The 18,441-nt window shown below is 56.9% G+C and overlaps 4 protein-coding genes and 1 non-coding gene across 5 annotated transcripts; 4 read left to right on the top strand and 1 right to left on the bottom strand.

Moving 5' to 3' along the window:
* Positions 1-347: 347 nt before the first annotated feature.
* PUNSTDRAFT_44533 (aspartate kinase) lies at positions 348-2,570 on the bottom strand (the record flags this gene model as incomplete). The annotated part of the gene is made up of 7 exons (XM_007383707.1): positions 348-390; positions 442-662; positions 723-1,492; positions 1,524-1,686; positions 1,741-1,836; positions 1,886-2,315; positions 2,380-2,570. 7 exons carry the CDS (start codon positions 2,568-2,570, stop codon positions 348-350), a joined length of 1,914 nt encoding a protein of 637 aa, XP_007383769.1.
* A 4,481-nt stretch (positions 2,571-7,051) lies between these two features.
* Positions 7,052-8,297, top strand: PUNSTDRAFT_134244 (uncharacterized protein; the record flags this gene model as incomplete). The annotated part of the gene is made up of 3 exons (XM_007383706.1): positions 7,052-7,156; positions 7,217-7,398; positions 7,454-8,297. The coding sequence occupies 3 exons, from the start codon at positions 7,052-7,054 to the stop codon at positions 8,295-8,297; spliced, it is 1,131 nt and encodes a 376-aa protein (XP_007383768.1).
* Positions 8,298-8,619: 322 nt separating this feature from the next.
* On the top strand, positions 8,620-8,712 carry PUNSTDRAFT_t62. Its single transcript has one exon. It is a non-coding gene; the product is annotated as a tRNA-His (tRNA).
* A 3,533-nt stretch (positions 8,713-12,245) lies between these two features.
* On the top strand, positions 12,246-15,499 carry PUNSTDRAFT_52477 (G-alpha-domain-containing protein). The gene is made up of 11 exons (XM_007383705.1): positions 12,246-12,505; positions 12,599-12,619; positions 12,696-13,260; positions 13,327-13,379; positions 13,452-13,583; positions 13,768-13,794; positions 14,006-14,082; positions 14,436-14,616; positions 14,719-14,801; positions 14,887-15,182; positions 15,256-15,499. The coding sequence occupies exons 1-10, from the start codon at positions 12,286-12,288 to the stop codon at positions 14,968-14,970; spliced, it is 1,443 nt and encodes a 480-aa protein (XP_007383767.1). The 5' UTR covers positions 12,246-12,285; the 3' UTR covers positions 14,971-15,182; positions 15,256-15,499.
* Positions 15,500-15,735: 236 nt separating this feature from the next.
* On the top strand, positions 15,736-18,233 carry PUNSTDRAFT_120513 (uncharacterized protein). The gene is made up of 7 exons (XM_007383704.1): positions 15,736-15,875; positions 15,957-16,155; positions 16,257-16,325; positions 16,444-16,708; positions 16,783-16,864; positions 16,933-17,461; positions 17,578-18,233. The coding sequence occupies exons 2-7, from the start codon at positions 16,016-16,018 to the stop codon at positions 18,110-18,112; spliced, it is 1,620 nt and encodes a 539-aa protein (XP_007383766.1). The 5' UTR covers positions 15,736-15,875; positions 15,957-16,015; the 3' UTR covers positions 18,113-18,233.
* The last annotated feature ends 208 nt before the right edge of the window (positions 18,234-18,441 follow it).

Genomic DNA, 18,441 nt, shown 5'->3' with positions numbered 1-18,441 from the left:
TGTGGCGAAACATAAAAGTTCGGCGCGCATCCCGCTTTCCAGCCGCTACTGCTCACAAAACTGGGCGCGCATTTCCTATCGACCTGGTTCGACTGTTAACTGCAAAGCTTGGTTGGACAAGCGTAAGGTCCGGTTGGACGGACGCCAAGTCCTGGTTGGACAGGAACTGTGCTTAATGTTGGTTGGACAGCATTCCTGCACGCCGGGTAAGTTAGCTATCCCGGGTAATTGCTCTGGTTGGACAGAAGTGGGAATGGTCGATAACCCTCCGAGGGAATCGATTCGTGCACCAGCACAGCAGTTGGATGTTGTACGCGCGGAGTGCGTGCTATCGGTCGTTCGTTCGCTCAGAACAGCCAAGGACCGACCCTGCCTTTTGCTCCTTCAGGCCTGTAACCGACGTGTCAGATGACTCGGACCCCGTTTGCGCTGAACGCTTACCTGATCTGCAAGCAGCTCTGATGGATAAGGTTGAGCGCCTTCACGGCGTCCCGCCCGTCGATGACACACGAGATGTTGATCTCGCTGGCGCCCTGACTGATCATCTCGATATTCACGTTCCCTTGGGCGAGGGTCTGGAACATCCGGCCCGCGATACCGACCATATTGCGCATCTGCTTGCCCACGAGCGACAAAATGGCCATGTCGCGGTGAACAGAGACCTGTAGAACCAGCAACGTCAGCAAAATGACAGATCGGCATCATCAAGTTATGAGACGTACCGATCCACTCCTTCGAAGTTCCCTCACGAGCTTCTCGAGGCCCTTCTTGTCCATCCCAGCTTCTTCGATTGCCATACTGACATGCACCTCGCTCGTGCTAATCAGGTCCACGACGACCCCGAACCGGTCTAACGTGCCAAAGATGCCCGCCAAAAAACCGTGACTGACGCTCTTTCGATTCGAGTTTACGTTCAGGACGACGATGCGCTCTTTGATCGTGACGGCAGTGGGCAACTTCTTGTGTTGATGGACGCTGCCACGGGAGGTGCCGTTCAGGTACCCCTCGAGGTAGGCAGAACCGCCTATCCCGTTCTCCTCGACGACGGCCAGGTCATGCAAGGTGGGAGTGCCAAGGGGTTCCGCGAGCCCGGAGGTCACCCGGGCGCCCATCTCGTCCAGGAGGTGATGCGCGTCCGCCTCGGGGTCAGGGTGAATGACGGTCCCTCCGCCCTTCGGATTCTCGACGTTCTTGATGCGGATCGGGATCTTTCTCCGGATGACTTGCTCCATCGTGAACGGATGGACGACCTCGCTCCCGTAGTAGGTCAGCTCGGCGGCTTCGTCCGGGGAAATGATGCTGATGAGTCGGGCGGTGGGGACCTTGCGCGGGTCGGCGGTGAAGATGCCGTCAACTTCTTTCCAGATCTGGAGCTCGGATGCTTCGAGCCCGACGGCGAGGAGGGCGGAGAGCAGGTCTGTGTAGCCGCGCCCGATCTGCTTGAGAAGCGAGCCGGGGACGGGACCAAAGAAGCCTGAAAGAGACTTTATAACTAGAAAGATGTGGGGAGATGGATGACGGACCTGTGACGACGGGAACTCTAGGTGCGCACTGCTTTACGCGCTCACCGACGGCCACCGCGAGTCTATCGTAAAAATCTTGGTCTAATGTTTGATCGTCTCCGGACGAGCTGTCCTCCAGTTGAGGGACGATGTTCTCTAATGATACGTACTCCGCGTCTACACCCTGAGAAAAACCTGCTATGAGTATTTGCGGCGCTGACGGTTAGGTTGTACGTACGTGATCCCGAAGCACGGCAGCCATGAACTTGCATGCTAGCCGTTCTCCAAAGCCCACTATGCTATCTCGCGAACGGGGTGAGATTTCGTCGATGATCTGATGTCCGTTAGTAACGGAGAGAATATATATGAGTAAGCCAGCGTACTCGCGCTGCAAAGAGGAAGCTCTTCAGATGCTCGCAGTCTCTTTCGATTTCTGCTTCGAGGTTGGCGAGAAGTTTCTGATCCTGTATGGTTGAGCGCGCCGCAGATAGATGTTCGGCTCTGAGCACGTCCACCGTCTCCACGAAGCTCGGCGTTTCGTTGCTTCCGATGAAGGAGCCGTACGGAGATGAACCCCCCGAACCCGCGCGTTCTCGTAACGGTGTATCAACGGGTGACTGTGGTAGCGAGCCGCGCCCGAAGAGAGGGTTGGATATGGATGGAGTGACGGTGCCGGAGGGGCCGAGCGGGGAGGAGGATCGGTCGAGCGCCTGGGATGCTGCCTTGAGAAGCAGATTGGTGGTACCAAGAGCCTTGGTCGTCCCTGATCTCGCTGAGCATACAACAGCGACCTTGTGTTGGTCCAAGTAGTCACTGCGCCACGAACGATATATGTCAGTACTAGACCTTGATGAAGACCACATATGGGAACACGTACGAGACCACGTCCGACGCGATCTTGGTCGCAAACTTCCCAACACTCGTCCCTCCGAACTTTTGAACGAGCCATCTAGCAGAGGGGTCTATCGTGTTCTGGTGGAGGTTCGGAGGTGTCCGGACGCCGCTTGACGAGATGGACGACGAGCGTGATGAGGCCGAGGACTGAGACGGGGTGGATAGATCCGACATCTTCAGCGTCGGCGTTGACCTCCCTCAGGGTGTTTTTGCTACAGAGCGGTAGGGAAGAGCGAAACGGAGAAAAGGGAGGAATAGGGAGCCATGATCAAGGAGGCCGATGGGGTTTTTGTCGGAAGTCGGCGTAGGGAAATTGAGTCATTCGCTCGAAAGCCAGAGCGTCGTCGGCCGGCCCGCCGATGGGAGTTTCTTTGCTTCCGCCTTCATCGTCACACACTCCCGCTGATTCGCCGACTACTGCGTTGTTCGCAATATTCCTGGCGAGATTGTTCCTCGGGTGACGGACAGGCGGAGTGGACTCACCCCTTGACTTCCAGTCCACGTACATATTTGTCGTTTCAACTGTCTGACGCAACCCAGCATTGTTTCAAAAACAATATCTAATAACATTCACAAGCGCACATCACAAACATGCTAGTACGCCGATACGTACGGATGGTACTGCTTGGTGCGACATCTTCGACCCTCGAGTCATACGACGTATGCTCGTTGCTGAGAAAGAGCTTGGTCATGAAACCAGGTATGACCCAATTTTATCCCTCGAAATACGTCGATCGTACCACAGAAGCCTCAGTTATCCCGGTCCTCGACGACATTGACTCATGTCAAGTCATGCACTACGCTTAGGGCCGAACTTAATACCCTGCGTCGTGCATGCAGCAGGACGCCGATGGGTATTGGATACACCACGACCTGACTAGTGCTTGATCCGCACCGCGATCCGGCGCAGTATGGATCAGCCTGGCGACTTGGACCGGTCACCAGTTTCAGTGGACTGTAAGCCTGTTTATCAACGTTGGTAAAGACGCGTTCTCAGTCTCGCCCAGGGACGTCGTGACTACATCGGTTTACCCCTTTCTTGACGATGGCTCGCGCCGACCGGGTTCAGATTGGTACAATGGAACACTGCCTCAGCTATCCAGGGACTCACTTCTCCTCGGCCTTCCCCTGCTCTGGCGCACATTTGTTTGCTCATCAGCGCGAGGTTCGTTACAGTCGAATTTGGAAGCCCCTGAGGGTGAACTCGAACGAGTTCCAGCGGTCGGTCGCTGGAACCATAAGTACGCGCGCCCCCACCTCCTGTCGTTACGGAGAATCCAAGTCAGTCCCGTTACCGAGGGTTGTAGGGAGGAGCAATGGTCAGATCGGTCACATACCCGGACGTTCCGACGTCATGCATACGGCCGAATATTGGCTTCTTCTCACTCTGACCGAATAACGGCCTGTGACATCCTCTCCCTCCATATGTCCCGGAGGGCCCTTGCACACGACAGCAGTACGGGAATCACTGCCATCAGTGCTAAAAACTAATTTCGTGGGGTTCAGGTCAGAACAGCTTAGGCACTGTTGTTATTTCTCTGTTGTTATTTCTTACTTGTCCGAATGAGTACGTGACCCGTTGATCCGGGAGATCCTTGATGTAAAGCTCTACTTCGACGACCCAGAGTACATAGCATGCGTGGTCGAGGACAATAAATCCGGAGAGGATGATGAATTTTTGGGTAGTCCGAGAAGAGGTTCGCCTGTTGTGGATAACGATGAGAGTTGTTCCACCACAGCGACGCGAAAATTCATGAGAAGCCGTGACTTGAGAGTATATGTAGGTGCAGCTCACTGCAGCCTCTGGATGATCGGCCCAATGCCAAGGAGTTGGACAAGTTCGACGAAGATGAGCATATATAGGACCGTGTGGGTTGGAGGCGTGTGACAAGAAGATTGGGAGAAGATGCCACGCGGGTGTATTATTCCCGTTGCCATCAACACAGCAAAGAAAAGCCACAGAACTTGCAGGATTGCTTGAAAGTGAGGTGTTTCAGAACTCGATAACCGAGGTTTAGCCCGTCCGGCGGGGGCTGCAAGCCCTCTCGGTGGACTCATGACGGGACCAGACAAGTATGAAAACGAGGGGGAGATTAATTTCCAAAGCGTCGGGGATCCGCACAGATACCCTAGAGTCAAGGCATGTGGTTGCGTGAGCTGGCCGTTTAGCAAGGCGATGATTCCTGCAAGAAGCTGCAATCCTATTATGGCGATGTGCCCTTGAATCGCTAGAACGTGTGATTATGAGCAAAGTAACCACTACATAACATATCATACCGTCTTCACGGTCTTCCACCGTATTAGGGAACAGAATCAACCAATCTCAGTAGCCACACGCACACGCACAAGAATCAGCATCATATGTGAAAGCAACAATGCAGACCCACTTGCGCATAGTGCCGTCACATATGCTATTCACGATAATAACCCATCAAAACGCTACTGAGCCACAACAAGCACAATATAACGCACTCGTGATACGAACAAATAGCCCTGTCCGAGCCATTTCGTCAGAGCAAATACGATGACGGAGATAACGTACAACACGGAGGAGGAAAGAAGATAATCGTGCTTACCTGCTATGTCTGCGTTTGGGCACACGCCGAAAGGGCAGCCATCGTCGGGCTTGGTATAGAAGAAGAACCTCTGTCAGCTTCTTCCTGGATGACGGTGTGATGATCTAGCCACTGATAGTCTTAACTCACAGGAGCGTTGAGGCAGTACGCGGCCACGAAGTTGGTCCACGACGCGTTTCGGGAGAGGCTGGTTTCCGAAGTGGAGGTAAGATTGAGGAAGGATATGAGCCCTTCGGTGACGGCGCCGGCGGTACAGGGGTTGGCGGCGAGCGACGTTGTAGGGGACGCCCGACGCCACGCGGCAAGGCAAGCAACCAAAGCGGGGCCAGCAGCGTTTGCACTTGAGTCCATGATAACCTCTGCCAGGACTTTAAGCGATGGCGGAAAAAAGGCTTGAGCGGCGAGAGGCTGGGGCAGTTGTACAGTCTTATGTGATTTGTTGCGAAACGGTCAGTAGTCCCGTGAGATCGAAAACAGCGCCCAGATGAGCCTCGACGAGACCTGGTTCTCTTTAACGGCTTGGTCTAGCTCGTCAGAGGGTCGAAGGCGTTGAGAGGTCACCAAGCTGACGCAGGAAAGCGTCGGCAATTACCGGATATATCCCTTCCTCGACATCCACCACGGCTGACGATGTTCACGATCACGGATTACCGGCAAATGCAGTCGCTCAAGGACAAGCGCTGACATACATTCTCTAATTTGCGGATGGAATGGATTCTCTGTGAGCACAATGTTCTCGCCGTAATTAGCTGGTGTACAGTACCCGCAAGCTCGAGCTGAATATCGTCAAGGGCTTCGATGTCGCCAACGTACTAGTAGACGCTACCTTCCCGGCGGATATTATTACCCGTACGCCCATCACCCGTATCGCTCGTACTCACTATGCACTGACCGACCCAAGGACAGATCGCGGCAGTCTGGACCACGAAGGTCGTTTCCTCGCCCCCCTCCCCCCCGGCAATATTCACCGATGCGCCCTATCCTCATACCTGGCTTTCTATATCTACCACATCAGCAGCCGGCGCTTGAGAGCACCACGTTAAGGGCACCGCGTCAAGTCCACAACACTTCACCACGTAGCAATAGCGCGTCATCGACTTTCCCATACAGTCCATTTCCAACTCAGAAGCCCATAACGACCGTTCGAAAGGCGATCATCGCACCGCTGGACGGCTGGACGTGCATGGTGCGACCACCGATCCGGGAGGGAGTAGAACATGTTCCTACCCATCTTTTGCGACGAAATATCACGAATCGATGCTGGATTCTACGCCGGGATGGGCAAGAACACCAGGAGTTAGGTGCAGATGGACAATATTGTGGATATCTCCATTACAGTAATCTGAGGCGATCATGACCGTCGGGGACGCCACCGTCTTGGCACAGAGGCAAGTTTTTCTCTTCTGATCGTTCGTCTCTTTGACCCGGCTGACCTTGACGATACCTCAGGGCTATTCATGTATCGCCTCCACCTCCCGAATATTTCAGCTCGCCATTGCGCGCCCAGCCAGCAATATTGTACCATCATTATCTCATTCCCAAGGTAGATGCTTTAACTCGACGCCATTGACAAGCTATTCGTCGCGTGGGCGTCCTTCTGCTGGTCATGTACGAGTACTAGGCAACTCGCGGAGGTACTTTGGTTTCGGAACGCGCGGGCCGAGCATGCCGGACATGTAGGAGGATCCGCCCTGGACTTGCTCGTCCTGTCGTTGACCGTTCCAGGACAAACTATCCGGTCTGATGACCTCCTGTGACCGGTGCGTGCGCACTCATGTACGGAATCCGTGAACGCTGAAACCTCTTCGTAACCTTAATTTTATAGCTCGTATATGTATAGAGGATATTTGCATAGTTAGGTGGATGCTATATAATACTCCTTCCGTTGGGGTTGCGGAAGACCGTGTTATCACCGAGCGACGGCTCTCCATGGTGAACCTATCCACAACTTGCACAGACACGTGTATCAGACCCCACACAGCTGCGAACAGCTTTCGGTACTCCTCAAATAACGCTCGTTCCCTTGCAACTTCATGCTCCTTCCCACAAACTCGGACAGAGATCACGACAGTATCCGCCATGTCCGATAACTGGTCTGAGGTTGAGCACGCCTCCGATTCCCGGGCAACATCTCCAAGCCGAGATCCGCGGTGGTACCTAGAGGAAGATAATGTTGAGATCCAGGTATTTGTTTTCGTGAACTCGCTCGTCGGCAGCATACTGACCAAACAATTGCGACAACAGGCTGGATCTACACTGTTCAGGGTCCCTAGTTACGCGCTGTACCGAGCATCGGAAGTGTTCCGCACACTAAGCGACACGCGCTCAAAAATCGCAGGCGAATCGCTGCCCCCGATCACGGTGCCCAATGACATCGCAGCGGAGGACCTGAGATGCTTCCTGGAGATTTTACACCCCATGCCTCCGTAAGTTCTCGTGATACATCACCGGACGTCGTCGATATTTAACGGCGAAAGCTAGCGTCTTCGGTGTTTACCCCCTTCAATCTTCGGCGGAATGGATCTCTGTTCTCCACCTGGCGCATTTCTTCCAGCTCGAATCTGTCAAAACCCTCGCCATTAAGCAACTCGATGCGACCGCGTGCGCTGTAGACAAGATCATCTGTGCTATGAAGTACGGCGTGGAGCGCTGGCTGCCGGCGACGTACGTGGATGCTTGCGCCAGCCCTGATCCGCCCACGCGCGAGGAGGCTGATCGCCTGGGTATGGACACCTACTGGCGAATCATGACCGCACGAGATAAGGCCCGCCGCCTCGTGCACAACGCGCGCCGGAAGATGGAGGAAATCGTCGAAGCTGTTTTCAACCTCGAAGCCGGTCCCGCGTCGCTCCGGGCCAAAGAGATGGCCGCAGCCGCCATCTCAGAGACATCTTCGTCTCCGGAGACCACAAATAGCCCTGGTGGAGGCTCTGGGTCCTCCGAAACGATGGATGCGCGGGATGTCCCTCCCGTCGGCTCGCAGGTTTCGGTGACTCCGACTTCTATAATCACCTCGCTCGGGATTGAGAAATTGGTGTCACCCGCATGCCTCTCGAGCGCGACCACACCATCACCTATTCCGGCAGTTGCGGATGATGGATTGGCGCTGCAAGACGGCACGTTGAGCCGCGATAGGAGCGCGAAAGGCAAGCGCGGTAAAGGTAAACCTCCGGCACGATCATCTTGGATCTTTGCGGAGCCTGACCCCGAGCCCACGGATCCCGCTACTATTCCCCGACGTGGGACCTCGAGGGCTATGTCTATGGAGCGGAATCGTGTGGGAGAGGGAGATGGAAAGATAGTAAATGAGACGGAGTCGTTTTGACCGAGCGGCGCTTCGTTCAGGGACTCGGTGGATAGGTTTGCCCATGATCCCGCTTGTAAGTTACTTACGTTATGCTACCCTGCATCGTGCGCCATGTTACAGTAATGCTCAAATTGTATGTGATACAATGAATCGTCACGGAACCCGGTAGATGGCTCTGGGCTGGTGTTTGGGACACAGTTGACGAGCTTCGTCTTTCGGGCCCTGTCGATTACTGGTTGGATCATCACGCTGTGGTATCTCAGGCACCGAGATTGCCGCTCGTGTTTCCTTAGGATTCAGGCCTAAACGATATAAACAGTCAACGAGGCAATAGCTTTCGGTCCCCATCGATTAGTGGTTAGATCATCACGTTGTGGTAGGCGCTACGTCGCTGCAAACCGTGAAGACCCAGGCTCGAACCCTGGTAGGGACACTGCTTTTGTCCTTTTACCATTCCTCATTCCACAACCCATTGAAATTTTCTGGTCTGGGGCTCGGAGAAACGGATCAAGCAGCGCTTGTAGCATGAAGGGAGAAGGGAGTAATGTGGCGTGGGTGTATCCAATCACCTGTGCCAGGCGCGTCGTCCTCGGAGCAAGGGTTCGCCTCTTCGCGCTGAAGCGGACGCCCGTCGCCCACTGCAAGCACGGTCCAACTTGATACGCCAATACGCGGCCTTCGTCTTGAGATAACTGACGACTCTGTAGTTATGTTTGCCGGTAACGGCTTCTATCTGAGCTAGTTTCGGATGAACGTGACCAACCTCGAGCTCTATCCGGACACGCTCTGTACGCAGTGCCACTGATTAATTGAACCTCGATGATACCGCTTGGAAGTATGACTGAAACGATAAACGCGTTAGACAAGCAGTATTCACTGGCACGCAAGAGAAAAATATACCATGTATAGTTGCGCGAGGCGAGCACCGTCCACAGCCGAATCCAAGGTCCTTGGGTCGCATGTAGCAACAGTGTGTGTGTAATCTGATCTATAACGGTGTCTCTGGTACGAGTCACATTTTCCAGGAGACCTGTCTCAGTATGTACAATTCCCTCCGAATCAACACCGTGACGCCCGAGACTTATGTATATCTCCCCACTTCCGAGGCTGATATCGGCATAGAGATCATGCCCGGGTTCGTCATCTTGACGTTGGACACGATAAGTGAGCCGATTTCATGAGGAGACCAAGACGTCTAAGTACGGTGAAACCGGCCAATGTATGCGACGTCGTGGCATTGCATGGACCGTTAACGCGGCTGCGACCAAGATGAGTGTCCAGGCAGATGTCTTGGCTTGATATTGCCCAGGCGGGCCGCGTACAGAGGTGAGATACTCCCTGTCCAAGTACGCGTGCAACAAGCTCTATTTCTGAGCTTATAGCTTCCAGTACGACCGTTTCGCAAGCGAACGAACCCGCGTTCGATCACCATCTGTCAATCTTTTATCAGCAAGATGCTGGCTCGAGAATGACCTATTTTCCTGCGATCAGAACAAGACGACCCGGCGGACTTGCCCCCGATTATCACGACGACACTCTATCTCATGGTGACGAATGTGCGCACTGTGTTCTTGATTTTCGCATCTTGGGTCGAGTAACCTTCCATACCCGGAGCATCTCCGGTCTCCCATCGGGGAGCGGTTTACGTTGTTGTAACAGCAAATACATCCTTGTTCCTGGCCATCGCCCCCAAGACGTATCTATCCGCTCGCACCATAACCTTAGTTCCCAACTTCTCTCGGTGTCAGATGAACATCCCGGCATTCTCTGCGCGGTGCCCTGCAATGCGCCGTGCATGCGAGATATACTACTTTCTCTCGTCCATCCTTTTCGGGTTCCCTTGATTATTACGAAGGTGTCCGCGGCGGGGCATAAGTTCCGCTACGGTGAGTAAGTGTACGTCAGTAACGTCTAGGAGTGTGCGATCCTCTGGGTGGATCCCGACTGAAGCCGGCCGCCCAACAGACGTGCGCGGACACGAGCAGCGTGTGGTAACTTGGCAGAGCGTGTGGTATTCATGTCTATTACGAACTCAGAATCGCAGGCACCGCGGAAGGCCTTGATCTCGTTCTGTCGCTCATAGACGACAGATTGCACAAGCTACCTACTTCATCGCCGATGAAGGAGTCCGCCAGGGTAAATTTTGCCAGACTGCCGGGTAAGAAGGTGCTGCTTGATCTTCCAACCGCCCGGTCATCATGACCAAGGTAAGACGTACATACACGGGACGTTCCCCTCCTGCGGCCGCAGTTAGGGTTGCCACCTCTCCCCTGAAGCTCCCAGTCTGATGTCCGTCGGAGATCAGACGAGTCATCCTTGCCGGAACTATGTTTGTATCCTCGTTCGAGTAAGCTTGTATAGACGCCGCTTTGCTTCCTCTCCGTGCCCGTGCCACGAAGCCGCCCCACACTTCGTCATTGATCGATCGCGTCGTGCCTTTGCGCCCCGGTCGTCGCATCGTGATTTTCCTTCTGCGATAAAAAGTACTTACTTTGACCCTTATCGCCTCAGAGTCGCGTACGAACTTAGACCTGAACCCACGAAACGTTTGTCGTGCCACTCTACACACACACACACATACACTTCTGCGCCTGATCGTTCCTCGTGATTGCACTTCCTATGGCGTTATCAGGGTTCTCGGCGCCAGCGCGCGCGATGTTCACACGTGTCATCTGCTGCTGCTGCTGCTGCTCTCTTTTATAACTCACCGCCCATCTCCGAGAAGGGGGAGATTGCCGTTATGGAAGACGGGGAGGCCGAATGGAAGAACTGCCTTCCCCCCCTACCACGCCCCTGGCGGTGTCGACTGTACCTCGGGCTGCACGCTCCGGCGCGCCAGTCTCGTTTGCGTGGAATAACGTTGATGTACGGGCCCTATGGGGCAAGAAGTTGCTGAAAGAAATCAGACGGGTTCCCGGAGAGTCGAACGCGCACACGCCGTCAAATTCGTGGCGAGCGCCATGCGTTACATAACAGCCCCTGCACGTTGCCCGTTTCCCAGGGGCACGCAGTCGCGAGTTGCGACGCAGCTGCGCGAGGACGGGTTGTTACAGTATCCTGAGACCCTCCGGGCTCCGCGGCCGCGCTCGAAGAGCAGCCACAGTTCCCCCCACCGGGGCGAAGCGAAGCAAAGATTGTGAGGCCGTCGTCCAGGGGTAAAAATTCGCGCCATGCGGTCGGTAAAAGCCCAGCTGGGCGGTGAGCGCTGGCCCTATCCGCGCCATGCCCATCGCGCGCCTCGTGTGTGGGGGGCGGGGCGGGGGGATGGAGAAGGGAAGGAGACGCGGGCCCGCCCGTCTGTCTCGTTGGTTACTACATACTGTGTTTTTTCTGATGCGCATCCGGATGGGCCGTCCATGCGGGAGATCCGGGCGCGATCAAGCCAAACTTGAAAACTGGGCGCGAAAGGATCCCGGCGGGCGCGGCTGTCCCGAGTGTTTCGCAGAAGGGCCCTTTCCGCGTATACCAGGGACGCCGCCGATGTGCGTTCGTCAAGAAACTCCACCGAGCTGTAGATGGCGGCGACGTTGTCCCAGAGACTCCAGAGATCAAGAGAGGCATGCCCGTCGGGGGAGCTATATAGTGGTGCGTGCGGTAGATGGTGCCTTGCCGATCAGGGACCTGCCGCCTCGCGCGCCAGGTTCTCGTGGAGCTTCGGGATGGAGACAAAAGAGCGAAGGGCAGGCACCGAAGGGCGGGCACGAGTTCAGGCCGGATATAGACTTTTGCCGGAGCAGGCAAACTCAGAGGGGGGGGGGCGAGGAGGGGGGGGGGGGCGAGGAGGCGACCGCCCCGACCTAACACAAATGGCGAACGGTTCCCGCCCTCATGCCGATATGTAACCGCGCGGGTCTTGATCAAGCTGGGCCGAACCCTGATCGGTATTCCTGGGTTCGCCTTTTCCGGGCCCTCTCTCCATCTCCAACCCCGCCCCCCGTTCCTTTTCTTCCGTTACGCCCCTCCCCCCCTCTGGTCGTTCCCTCTCCCACCGGAGGCGCCAACCCCGATGTCGGAGCGCAAGGAGTCGGCGCAGCAGTCAGATCCGTTCGAGGACGTGTTGAAGCCGCCGGCGGACGAGACGCCGGAGCAGCGGCAGCGGCGGGTGCAGCAGGAGGAGGAGGCGAAGCGGATCAGCCAGGCCATTGACGAGAGCATACGCGCCGAAAAGCAGAGGGAGAAGAAGCGGAAACCGGTCAGGGTCTTGCTCCTCGGCCAGAGCGAGTCCGGTGCGTCGCTCCGCGTTCTCTCTATCTGCCCCTCTCGCCGCCGAGCGCGCAATGTCTCACCAACACGTTTTTTTTTTCCTCGCGTCCCCGCAGGCAAGTCGACCACCCTCCGACGTACGTCCCTCCGTATCTATCTTTCTCGCTCTGTGTTCCTCGCGCGCTGACTTATGATACGGAAAAAAATCACCAGAGTTTCAGCGGCTGTACACCCCGAACGCCTTCCGGGAGGAGCGCATCCTCTGGCGCGCCGTCATCCAGCTCAACCTCGTCCGTTCCGTGCGCACCATCCTCGAAGCGCTCACGGACGCGCGGCGGGGCCGGACGCGCGTGCACAGCGACGACGAGAGCGACTCGGACGGCCAGCTGGACGTGACGGACGAGCTGGACGCGTTCCAGCTCCGGCTGCTCGCCCTCCGGCACGTCGAGGCGATCCTCATCGCGAAGCTCGTCCCGCCCAACGAGGAGGAGGCGACCCGGCTCGGGAACGGCTACGCGCCCGGGCACGGGCACGGCGGCGCGGACCATCCGTGGCGGACGCAGGAGGTGTTCGTGCGGCCGACGACGAAGTGGAAGGGCGCGCTGGCGAACGGGAAGGGGAAGGAGCACGCGGCGGCGCAGCGCGGGCCCGGGTCGATGGAGGAGGTGACGGATATCCTGCATTCGTGTCGGGACGACATGATCGAGCTGTGGAATAACACCACCGTGCGGGCGCTCTTGCGCCGTCGGAAGCTGCGACTGGAGGAGTCGCCAGGCTTGTGAGCTCGTTCACTGTTTTCTCCAGCATTGCGTGCCTCTGACCCTCACCCATCCTCTCATTCTAGCTTCCTCAATGACCTCGCGCGCGTGACAGATCCCAAGTATACGCCTACCGATGGTGAGCCCAAACATCGCCTCCATCCGTGTCACTACGTCTCTCAACCCGCGAAACCACATCCTCGGGGCGCAGACGACGTGCTCAGAGCCCGTCTAAAGACCGTGGGCGTATCCGAATACAAATTCGAGATGGAGGCGTCGGCCGGTCGGGAGAGTGGGACCGAATGGCGGATAATCGATGTCGGGGGGTCTAGGTCGCAGGTACGCGGCTTTGCCTTTCGGTGCCTTAGCCACCACGCTGACGGACCTCGCCTTCCCGTTTCTGTTCCTCCGCTCTCCTTTTCGCAGCGTCGTGAGTGGCCGTTATCGCCCCTTGTTCTCTTTCTCTGCCTTCGAGCGCGCGGGACGATGAACTGATGACGCGGCTTTCTCTTTCCCCGCGCGTGCAGAGACGTGGGTCCCGTTCTTCGACAACGGTGAGTTGGCCTTCGCCCTTTTTTACCACCCCTTATCGAGATCTAGACCGGGGTCTTCCCTTTCCCTTTCTCTCTCTTTTATTTTCTTCCTTACCTCCCCCCAATCCTTTTTTGGCGCGCCGCGAACTGCTTCCGCTATTCTATTTGCGTCACGACGGTGCCTGGCGCTCTTCTGACTAACTCGCACCTCGATTGCCTTTTCCGTCGCCAGTGGACGCGATCATCTTCCTCGCGCCGATATCCGGGTTCGATCAGGTGCTGGTGGAGGATCGAAGCGTGAACCGCCTGGTGAGTTGCATCGCATGTTCCCGTCTTGATGATATGCGTGTGCGCGTTTTTTGGGCGCGCCGACGGCGCAAGCTCATCAGGGCCAACCCCCCCCCCCCCCCGGGGTCCTTTCTGCTATGATGGGACGCCGCGTAATCTCCGAGTTCGGTCCAACCCGTCGTAGCTTTGAAACCCAATCTCCACCCCCGGCGCCCATACCGCGCTCGGAGATCAAAGCTCTGGCCATCTCCCTTTTCTTTTACTTGTTGCGGCCTCTAGGGCCCCCACCCCCTTTTTTTTCCCGGATCACCGGGCCAAGGGGCCAGAGAAGTGTTCGTTATCCGCCGCTGACGTCGGGAACGCGCTTGATACAGGAGGACAGCGTGCTGCTCTGGAAGGCGGTCTGCTCGAACAAGCTGCTCGCGAACGTGGACCTCGTCTTGTTCCTGAACAAGTGCGACATCCTCGAGCGCAAGCTCAATTCGGGCATCCGGCTCGCCAAGTACGTCCGCTCCTACGGCGACCGGGCGAACGACGTCGAGACCGTGTCGAAATGTGCGTGTTCCTCCATTCTTCCCCCTTTTTTTTGGTCGAGAGCGGTGTGAGAGACGCTGACGTTACACGTTCCGTCGACGCGCCCCCCCCCCCCCCTCCCAGATTTCCGGAGCAAGTTTAGCGCGATACAGCGGGAACATTCCCCTTGCCCGCGCAAGTTTTACGGGTTCTGCACGTCGGTCACGGTACGTCGCCCAACCGCCCCACCACCGCTGCTCTTGTTGTCGGCGTTCGCGTGAACGAGACATCTCATCGCGCAACTCGTTCCAGGACACGGTCACGACGTCCGGCATACTCGCGAGCGTGCGCGATATGGTCGTGCGGCAGCATCTCAAGCAATCAAGGTTACTATGAGCCCCCTCCTCGATCCCCTCCTCGATCCCCTCCCCCCTCCCCCGCTCCCATCGTCCCCGTCCTTGATCTGCCAACCGAAAAAAGCCGGATTTTAACGCGCCCCTTTTTTTGCGATTTTTTCCCCCCCGTGTACAGACTACATCTATAGCGTTTGCCCTAAAAAGGCGACGCTGGACCCCGCACTCGCACGGGTCGCCGATCGCCTCCTTCATGTGCGTCCCGCCGCGGAACCAACGTCTGACCACGCCGTCTTACTCCCCCTCCTCCCCCTTCCCCTTCCTCTAGGCTCCACGTTCTCTCTCTTTCCTGTCCGCTTTTTAAAGGGGTCGTCCCAGTTGTGGGATATCTGTCTTTGTCGGGTTGTTTCGTCCAACTTTTTTTTGTTTGGCCGTATCATCTTCCTTTCGCCTTTGCTGTTTTTTTTTTTTGCTTTCCCTCACGTAGCGCCTGCCTTTCGTTGCACGCATAACGAACCGCAACGACCTCCCCGTTTTTTTTACGATTAATCCATTATGTAAACCACAACCCCCCTCCCATTTGTATCATAACCGCAATGTACAGTTGCTTTTTTTTCTCCAACTTTTCTCCACGATGGATGTTTTTGGTGTTTTGCGTCCGACAGGGATATCGATTTCACGTGTGAGCGGCGCGCGCCGGGAGTTGGCCGGGAAGACGCGCGCACGAGGTCGAGTGCACACGTTGCGTCATGCCCCCTCGATTCAAACGTGCCTTTCTTCTTCTGCTCTATACGACGAAGCAACAACACGATGCCAGAGTGCCAGTCTGGAACGCTGTAACATCCTAGCATACCGACTGCCATTATTCTACGATACTGGGTAACTTCGGCAAGGGACCATCGAAGCGCTATCTCTGTCTCCGTATAGGCGGACCTACATCCATACGAGGTACGCCCAGCGCACAAGAATCGCCAGAGCGCTGGATCCCCTCTGTAAAAGTCACCAAGCGAACATCATCATCATCCGCAGGGCGTGACGTCGTCAAACTACCCACCAGCCTATATCCATCGCCCGTTCTTACCACCAGCATGGCGAGCGCGACCCGGAGACTGTCCCAGTCGATGGGCGAAGTCCGCAGGCGCGTGCACCTCGACGAGAACGCGGTGCAGAAACATCCCTGGGGCGGAAGCGTCGGCCGGTGGTTAGAAGCGGAGTTGGACTACCAGAAGTACGTCCCCCCCCCCTTTGTCATACTTCTTCTTCCCGAGTCTCTCTCCTTCCCTTTTTTACGCTGACCGACCCGGTTCGGGGGCTTGTTCTTTTTTCCAGGAACATGCTGCCCGGAATCGACAACATGTGGCTTCTGCTCGACGAAGGGAGCGATTTCAACCCGGTATGGTGAGTGTGTGGATCTCGGGCAAATTCCGACGCAATTTTCGCCCCCCCCCCTCCTTTCACCGGTTTCCGGTCGTTACGCGCATAATTGAGAGGCTGAATGCTTTTCCCCTTCCCGCAGCGCGTCTATATCGACGTTCGAGGAGGACGTGGACGTGGACAAGCTGATCGAGCACTGGGAAGACATGGCGCGTCGCTTCCCGTCCTACCGCCGGCGCCCCTCCGGCCTGCACCGGCGGTTCCACACCGCGGTACTCCGGGACTACGAGGGATACGATATCCGCGACCACTTTTCGGTGGAGACGATGCCGGACGGCGCGAATGGGAAGCGCGAGCTCGAAGACCACATGGCGGAATTCATAGCGAGGGGCTGGGATCTGAGCAAGGTCCGAATACTTTACCTCCTGCGCCACGCCCACTCCCTCTCCGTACGGTCTTGTTGAACTGAAGCTCTACCCAGGCGTTGTGGGAAGTCAAGGTGCTGCGCAACTATCATGATGGCACCGGCGCGAAGTCCGCGATGATGTCGCGAGCCCATCATAGTGCGTGTTCCCCCGATGGTTGTCGACCTTGGGACCGCGCATATCTGATACCTCGCTCTCGTCGGCAGCTTTAGCGGATGGTCAGGGATTCGTCATATCGCAGCTGACCACGACCTCGGCGCGCAAGATGGTGGAGAAGAAACAAGAGCAGATGAACGGGCACGCGCATCAGGTAAACGCCCAAGCCCACGCCGTCAAGACCGGGCGCGCCAAGCTGTCCGATATACCTTTCCCGGCCGCGTCCAGCGCGATCAAGCCCCTAGACCCATACGTTCCGAGCCTCGTCGTCGCGTGCCTCTTCTACGCCCTGCACGCCGTCTTCGTTCTCATCGCGCTCATCTACGGCACGCTCGCCGGTCTGAGGGCCGGGATCGCCTTCCTCACCTTCCGCCGGCGCGCGCTGCGATACGAGGGGGCGCGCCCGTACGAAAAGGAGTTCTCGTTCTCCGACGCGGTCGGCCTCGCGGACATCAAGCTCGTCCAGAAGGCGTTCGGCTCGAAAAAGCGGAAGATCACGCTGAACGACGTGATGTGCGCGGTCGTCGCGAAGACGCTGTGGCGGTACTTCGAACGCGTCGGCCAGACGAGCGATTCACGGTAAGCAACCATACTCAATCTCGCTCCCCCTTCCTTCCGCTCTGTGCGGCGGGATGAAAGAGGCCGATCTGAACGCGTTCCTTTCTTTCTCTTTCTCTCCCCCCCTCGCCTATCAGCGTGGCGCTGTTCATCCCGATCTCGATCCGCACCCCCGACGACCCCGGGATGGGCAACTTCACCTCGGGCATGATCGCCTACTTCCGGCATCACCGCGGGCGGGCGTCGACCCAGGTCCTGATCGACGCCGCGCACGACGAGATGCGCAAGCTCAAGACGTCCTTCTGGCCGCGCGTCTGCTTCAAGCTGCTCGCGTGGGCGTACCGCGCGCCGGTGCTGTTCCCGGCGCCGAGCCGGCTGAAGCTCGTCGACGCCGCGCTCGAGTCCGTGCACGGCGTGCTCACGAACGTGCCCGGCCCGCCGGGCGCGATCGACGTCGAGGGCGCGCGGATCCTGAGGTGGACGGCGAGCCCGCCGCAGGCGGGCAAGGGCACGCTCGGGATCGGTATGATCTCGTACGACGGGCATCTGGTATGGACGGTGACGGCGGATAAGACGGCTCGGTACGAGGGCATCGCGCGAGAGTTGACAGAGGGGTTCGTCACGGCGTTCGAGGAGTTCTTGGAGGAAGCCAAACAACGTATAAAGGATTGATCGACGCCTTCCACCTAGAAGGTTGGCCTCATCGACATATTATGATTCTACGCGAACCCTTACCATACATACCTACACGCTGTAATCGCTAGCTGTCGAAACACGTACACAACTTAGTAACCCCAAGCTTGGGTTAGATGTGTGTTATTTTGGGCCTCTGCGGATGCAACATCACGCCGATCCTCATCGGCCCATCCTCCTGTTTCGATGGCTGCGGCTCAGTATCAGATTTCCCGTCGTCGGTGGCGGCGCAGGCGCGCGCAGTACGTCGCTGCTGTATGTGTCTCTCGATGTTTTGCCGTTTCTCCGTCCAAATCGCGCGTACGCTT

This window comes from Punctularia strigosozonata, assembly GCF_000264995.1.
Source record: "Punctularia strigosozonata HHB-11173 SS5 unplaced genomic scaffold PUNSTscaffold_6, whole genome shotgun sequence".
Taxonomy (NCBI): domain Eukaryota; kingdom Fungi; phylum Basidiomycota; class Agaricomycetes; order Corticiales; family Punctulariaceae; genus Punctularia; species Punctularia strigosozonata.
This window is presented reverse-complemented; position numbering and strand designations above follow the sequence as displayed.

Coding starts and splice junctions, on each gene's coding strand:
- PUNSTDRAFT_120513 (XM_007383704.1), top strand. CDS start 16,016: ATGGCGAGCGCGACCCGGAGACTGTCCCAGTCGATGGGCGAAGTCCGC. Junction 16,326..16,443: donor AGCGATTTCAACCCGGTATG/GTGAGTGTGTGG, acceptor CCCTTCCCGCAG/CGCGTCTATATCGACGTTCG. Junction 16,865..16,932: donor GATGTCGCGAGCCCATCATA/GTGCGTGTTCCC, acceptor TCTCGTCGGCAG/CTTTAGCGGATGGTCAGGGA.
- PUNSTDRAFT_52477 (XM_007383705.1), top strand. CDS start 12,286: ATGTCGGAGCGCAAGGAGTCGGCGCAGCAGTCAGATCCGTTCGAGGAC. Junction 13,380..13,451: donor CAAGTATACGCCTACCGATG/GTGAGCCCAAAC, acceptor CTCGGGGCGCAG/ACGACGTGCTCAGAGCCCGT. Junction 14,617..14,718: donor CGTCGAGACCGTGTCGAAAT/GTGCGTGTTCCT, acceptor CCCCCCTCCCAG/ATTTCCGGAGCAAGTTTAGC.